The sequence below is a fragment of the Mus caroli genome, chromosome 19 (genome assembly GCF_900094665.2).
Source record: "Mus caroli chromosome 19, CAROLI_EIJ_v1.1, whole genome shotgun sequence".
NCBI classification, from domain to species: domain Eukaryota; kingdom Metazoa; phylum Chordata; class Mammalia; order Rodentia; family Muridae; genus Mus; species Mus caroli.
In genome coordinates this window covers 29,489,085-29,496,211 of record NC_034588.1, presented here as the reverse complement: position 1 = coordinate 29,496,211, position 7,127 = coordinate 29,489,085, and the positions used below count along the sequence as shown (strand labels likewise).

Here is a 7,127-nt window from a genome sequence, read left to right as displayed (position 1 = left end):
AAAAAAAAAAAAAAAAAAAAAAAAAAAAACTGAGCATTTTAAATTAATATCTAGAACACACATTAAGTGCGCTTGTTTTTCTCTGGTCTAGAAAAGGTGCCCACGATTTATTTTGCTATTATTATCCAAGTCAAACCATGAAACCAAGGAGTCACTGATTGGGTATGCACTTGTTGTGAGACACTGGTAAGAGGCAAGTATGTACAAACTCAGGTATATCTGCACACAATGCCTTTTGGTACTCAACCTCCCCCCTGTGTTTTAAGTTGGTTGAGAATATGGTTCTAAAATCAAGAGAGATCCTACCATACTACACTCACTTCACTGAAGGCCAGTTAGCCTTTTCTAGTTACCCTGACCTTGAATTATTCACTTTTCTAATTAATCACAGGATTCTAATCATCCCTAGACTTTGGTCTCAATCACTGTAAGTATCATCTTGACTAGGGTGTGAACAATCAGAACTTTCTTCTTGGTCACTTTTGACAGCATCGCCAACATCTACCATTCTGCCCAGGTCACTGCTGTGCCACAAGAACCTGCTGAACTGAAATGAGCTGAGTCTAGTCACTCAGTGGTTCCCAACCTGAGGGTCCAATGACCCTTTCACAGGGGTCACCTAAGAGCATCAGAAAACACAGATATTTACACTACAATTTAAAACAGTAGCAAAATTACAGCTATAAAGTATCAAGAAAATAGTTTTAGGGTTGGGAGTCACCACAACATGGGGAACAGTATTAAGGGTTCAGTGGGTGGGCGCATGAGGGGGGTGGTTAGGGGGATGGGGTCCCCGCTCAGAGACAAGGGTGAGAAAGCGATGAGGTGAAGAACTCTTGAAGGTGGGGACTGAGAAGGGGGACAACATTTGGCATGTAAATAAATGAAACAATAAAAAAATCTTTGATACACTATAAAAAAAAATAAAAAGGGTCACAGCGTTAGGAAGGGTGAGAGCACTGCCTTAACTGGTAGCAGCATTCCTAGAGGTTCTCAGACATTTATTCAGATTTTGCTAGAATCATTATATGACAGAGGATATGCTTCTTAATAAGCCAGCCAGTTCTGCTGAGCAAGGCATTTAAAGGTTATGGATCTTCTTTCCTTCCTTCCTTCCTTGTTTGTTTATTTTATTTTATTTATATGAGTAATATACTGTGGCTGACTTCAGACCCACCAGAAGAGAGCATTGGATCCCATCAGACCCCATTACAGATGGTTTTGAGCCACCATGTGGTTGCTGGGATTTGAACTCAGGACCTCTGGAGGAGCAGTCAATGCTCTTAACTGCTGAGCCATGTCTCCAGCCCCCCAGCTACGGAACTTCTAAAATAACAACTACAGAACCAGAGCAAAGTAAGTAAAGTATGGCAAAGATCACTATGATGTCATTGGAATTATTAACATGCACAAAGTTAGTTTAAAAACATGTGCCAACAAGGAAATTATTATGCAAATATAATAAAATTAAGAAAGGATTAATACAGTAAGGAGACTAAGCAAACACCAGCAATCCAGTCACATGATCAGCACTGTCCCTTCGGAAGAAGACTATATCGATGTGGAGTTAATAAGACCAAACTCAGGGGAAGCCTTGAAGGCAGTTTCTAAGACCTAGGTGGGAGCTGAGGAGATGCATCAGTCAGTGAGTGCTGCTTAGATCACCAGCACCCACATAAGAAGCTGTGCATGGTGGCAGGTGTCTGTAACTCCAGAGTTGGGGCAGGGATAAAAGAGGGTCCCTGGAGCTCCCTGGCCAACCCATGTAATTCAACCTGTGAACTGGCTTCAGACAAATCCTGTCTCAGAAAGCAGGATGGAGAATAGCAGAGGAAGAGGGTTAACACTGGTGTCTGACCCGCACACACACAGACACATGTGCATACATCTGAGCATGGACACACACACACACACACTCATATAGCTATTACACACATATACATGCAAACTAATTATATTTTTTAGAAAATAGGTATTACCCTAAATTGAGGTGGTAGCAATAAGGATAAAGAAAACGTAAACTGGAAATTTAATATAACTGAAGAGATGGTTCAAATGCCTCCGAGTCTCACAACCTAAGTTTGACCCCTTGATTCTCCATAGTAGGAGAGAACTGACTCCCTCAAGCTATCCTCTGAATTCTGCACACATGCTGTGAGGCACATGCATGTACACACACACACAGAACCCACAAGGCAATGACTAGATACAGAAAGTGAGGAGGACGGAGTTCAGAATGCCAGTGGCCCTGCACTGAGCTGTGTGGGAGGCACGAAGGTAAACAGTACAGGAGAAGCAGCAGCGCTGGAGATAACCCAGGTCTATACCACATACTCCGTCATACACACGTACAGCACCAACTATCCAAGGCACTGCGTTAGTTACTCAAGACAGAGCAGTATATTGAAAATGTCATAAACCCACACAAGATAACAATGAAAACTTGTCCATCCAAAAAACAGTTAGACATATGAATCTGAACTTAGGGAACTAGTCTATCATCTTTAAATATTCAGCACTAAAAAGATCACAGCCCCTGAGTTACACCCCTCAGCCCTGACTTTATAAAACAACCTAAAATCTGAGTAAATTCCTCAGAACTTTAAGAGACCAAGTTGCCCTGCTTTAATGTGCAAACTGACAAAACAGTACACATTTATTGCATCCCTGTACATGGGCGTCGTGGCACAATGGTTCCAATACTGCCATCTAATGTTAAAAGGAAGAATTACACAACTTAAAAAACGATTACAAAATCTGAACTACCCAAGGCATAAGAATCCATCAGAAGATCTCCATCACTGCCGAGTGGCCACACTGGATGGATCTGCTTTGTCACGCAGATGTTTAATGTTAGGAACGGCCAACGTCCTCCAAGGAGGCTCTCCAATTTTACATTCCAGTCAGCCATGAGTGAGGGTGATCCTTTCATTTTCCCCAGCTTAGGAGTGCAAGTGGCATTTCACTGAGACACTGATATCCACGGTGATAGATGATAGAAGATTATGGTGAACATTTTCTCATATGCCATCCATGTTATCTTCTTTAATGATATCTATGCAAATCTTTTGTACTTTTTTGGGAGGAGGGAGAGGAAGGAGACATTGAATACCTATTCAACCAATGAATGAACTTATATACTTTTTAAGTACATATTCTATCACTATACCTGTACGCCCTCTTTTATACCTTAAGGGGTGTGTGTGTGTGCATTTTCTTATTAAGTAAGATAGAATTCTCTGTACATTCTGGATTCAAATTACTATATGTATATAAGTTTTGCAAATATTTTCTATTTCCCAAATAGCATCCTTTGAGAAGAATAGTTTAAAATTTAAAAAATCTATTTAATGAGTTTTTATTAACGGATTATGTTTTGGGTATTACATTTAAGAAAGCCTCACTTAATCCAAGGTTATGACTGAATTTAATCTCTTATAATTAGGTCATTTCTATTATTTTCTCTTTCAGAAGATTTACGGTTTTAGGTTGTACAGTAAGATCTGTACTTCCTTCTTATTTGTAGTATGAGAGGTCTAAGTATCTCATTTTAGCATGGATACCCATGTGTCCTAGCATCATCTGTTACCAACGGCATCCTCTTCATCATATTGCCTTGGCATCTTTTGTTGAAAACCAATTTAACATACATAGTTGTTCTTCAGTATCCCTGGGGAATTGGTCTGCGACTCCCCATGGAAACTCACATATAAAATGAATGTTGTACTTACATAGGACTTACATTTATCCTGCCATGCACTTTCCATGATCCCCAGATTATTTCTAATAGCGATAGAAATGTTTCGCATTATTCAGAGAATATTGACAAGTAAAAGAGTCTATATATTCAGGACCCATGTGAATTTAGATTTGTAGTTAAATAAATACCAAAGTGGGAAACCCATGGATATGGAGGGCCTACTACATATGGGTTTATTTCACAATGTTACTGTACCCTCTATCTATCTGACTAGGACTCTATTATGTCTACGGCTGTCTGCTTGTTTTTGAGGCAGGGTTGTGTTATGTAACCCAGGACGTCCCTCAAACTCCTAATTCTGTCCTAGCCTCCAAAGTGCTAGGATTCCTGGGGCACACCATCACACAAGGCTTCCTGTAAGTTCTCACAGAAGTATGACAAATCTGGATTTTCTGTTCTTTTTCAAAATTATTTTCATTCCTATAGATCCTTTATATTTCTGTGTAAGTTTAGAACTAACTTCTCAATTCCTACAAGAAAACTTGTGAGATTTGATAAGATTTCCACTCATCCATAGCCAAGTGTTACGGTGTACGCCTTTAATCCCAGCCACTTGGGAGGCAGGAACTGTGAGTTCAAGGCCAGCCTGCTCTACGTAGTTCCAGTATAGCCAGAGCTACATAATAAAAAAGAAAGAAAAAAGGGGGGGGGGGAAGAATTCTATTCAACCAATAGCTGGGTCTTTCAATTCTGGGACTGGGGTTATTTGGAATTTCCTCATACTATCCTGATTTTTCAGTATACAGAAATTCTCATTTATTTTAAAACATTACAGATAAGGTTGTTTAAGAGCCTCCTGGCACAATTATAAATGCATCACCCCTTAGACTCAGCACTGAGCAAATGAACAATGGTCAAATGGAAAAGGTCTGTCATCTCGTAAAGTGTAAGAGCTGGAAGCCATGCAGAAAAATCAAACAGGAAGAAGTTAACTCCTATCCTAAGTATTATCTTTATTTGAAATCTCCACCCCCAGAAGCTTCTGGCTGGACCAGGAGACTGGCTTAGCTGATAATAGGACTGGCTGCCAAGCCCCAAGTTTCATAGCTGGAACCCATATGGTAGAAGAGAAAACTCAAGTCCTGCAAGCTGTCCCTTGGCATCCACACAATAAATAAATAAACATATATAAGTTAAAAACTGTTTCTGGTAGCAGAAACCAAATTAATCTAATTGGTGATTTTGTTTTATTAGGTTTGTTTTTTTTTCTCCTCTAACCCCTGTTAAACCCAAGAACATTTTACAAATTAGTGCTGTATGAACAAAACTCAGTACAAACCACACTGAAACATACCATCCCCAGCTTTTGTTGCCCCATTTTGGTCAACGTCTGTCAAATGAAACAGGGTTGAGGTCCCACCAAACATTTCTAACACGAAGCTTTAACTTCTGTTTGCTTGCTTTTGGTGCTGGAGACCTCATACCTGGCATGCACTCTACCAGTGACTGTACCCTCCTGCCATACTGTAAAAGTGAGTTCAAAAGTAGGAATGCTAGCAGAAGATTCTTCTCAAAGGACAGATTCCCTTTTAAAATAAAAGGCTTTTGCATATTCATAGCAGAAGCCATTTTACAACAGAAACTAGAAAGAAGTCACGTGCCACTGCGACAGGAAGCGGATAAAGGCCAGTGCACACTCGCTGCAACCTCCCCCGCCCCCCCCCCCCCCCCCGCACTACAGTGCACACGCAGCCGCAGCGAGATTGTTACAAAGGGAATGTGAGGGAAAACACCAGCATCAGGAGACAATACCAAGTGTGACTGCAACAAAACTAATATATTGATTGGGTAATATCAATTACCATATCAAGGTTTTATAAAAATATAGTTTTAAAAAAATTATGCATTGTATGGTATTTTCCAGAAGCTTACAAATCGTAAGCTCCAGATGCACCCCACAGTTTTTTTGTTTTGTTTTTCGAGACAGGATTTCTCTGTGTAGCCCTGGCTGTCCTGGAACTCACTCTGTAGACCAGGCTGGCCTCGAACTCAGAAATCCGCCTGCCTCTGCCTCCCAAGTGCTGGGATTAAAGGTGTGCGCCACCATGCCCCGCTTGTACTCCCTGTTTTTAAAGACGCTTTTACCTTTGCTTCTGCTCCACTGCTTTGTCCAGGTGTAGAAAAATGTCCTGAAATAGGTTGCAGCTGGACCGGCTGTTAATGGTGTAGCCATAGCTTCGTTTCCAGTACTGTTTCAGATCATTTAAGTATTCCAGAACCTAAACAGAAACATTTCAGAAGTGATTCTAATACAGTTCCAGAAATGTAACAAAGTCCTGTTAGTAATTCCCACAAAAGTTGCACTAATTCCATTAGAGAGCAGGCAGCAGAGCTTAGCATTCACGGCCTACGACTGCCGCCCCGGGCATCTGAGGACCGGCCTCCACGATCCAGCATCCACCAACACCTGTGGCACCAAAACTTTGCACCAGGGCTAGTGGGAAACGAAGGCCATGGGCTCTGTCCCATTTCTTCTAACTTATATTCAATGTGGATTTGTAAGAATTTTAAGACAAGAGCTCCTAGAAAATCTTGGTGCTAGTCAGAGTTTAGGAACAGAGTTAGACCAGTGTGCTGGATCCCAAACAAAACACCTCAAAGTCAGCAAAAGGGGGAGAGAAGATACAATGCACAGATTTCAAAATAAAGGGAACTAGGTAAAAATATGTTAAGCTACTCAGAGATAACAACACAATAGCATTAGGAATAAAAACAGCGGCAAGTGACCATTACAAATCACTTATGCACACGTATGTCATGTACTAGGCTTGAAGATGCAGATTCAACAACCAGGTATAAGTTACATAACTGACTTAAGAAAATCTGAGTAAGCAAATAACTAGAGTCAAAGATCTAAAGAGAAGTTGATGTTTAAAAGGCTGAGGACAGGTTTACCAGATGGCAGATCTGGATAATGCGAATGACTTTTATGTGAACATCTTAAACACAAAAGTTGGCCACAGAATACGGTACTCTGGGAACATTTGTGACGGGGAGCAGCTGGTCTGCAGTCTCTATAAAGACCTGCCTGACTGCCAACAAACCGCCTTCCGGAGACTTCTGTCTTAACTGTCCCATCACCATAGGCAAGCATATTGTTAGCATCTTTTATTCCATGTGCTTATCTGACATCAGAATCTTCAGTTGTGAGCAAACACCGGACATAAAACACCCACTATAAAAACCATCCAGTGGAAAAAAGACAGCATTTTCAACAAATGGTGCTGGCACAACTGGCGGTTATCATGTAGAAGAATGTGAATTGATCCATTTCTATCTCCTTGTACTAAGGTCAAATCTAAGTGGATTAAGGAACTCCACATAAAACCAGAGACACTGAAACTTATAGAGGAGAAAGTAGGGAAAA

The 7,127-nt window shown here is 40.8% G+C and overlaps 1 protein-coding gene across 1 annotated transcript in view; it reads right to left on the bottom strand.

Annotated features, from left to right (window-relative positions):
• The window catches only part of Minpp1 (multiple inositol-polyphosphate phosphatase 1), a 31,887-nt gene that overhangs the window by 10,302 nt on the left and 14,458 nt on the right, over window positions 1-7,127 (bottom strand). Inside the window, exon 4 of the mRNA XM_021152344.2 lies at window positions 5,846-5,979. Coding sequence (XP_021008003.1) covers window positions 5,846-5,979 — 134 coding nt within the window. The remainder of the gene's footprint in view (window positions 1-5,845; window positions 5,980-7,127) is intronic.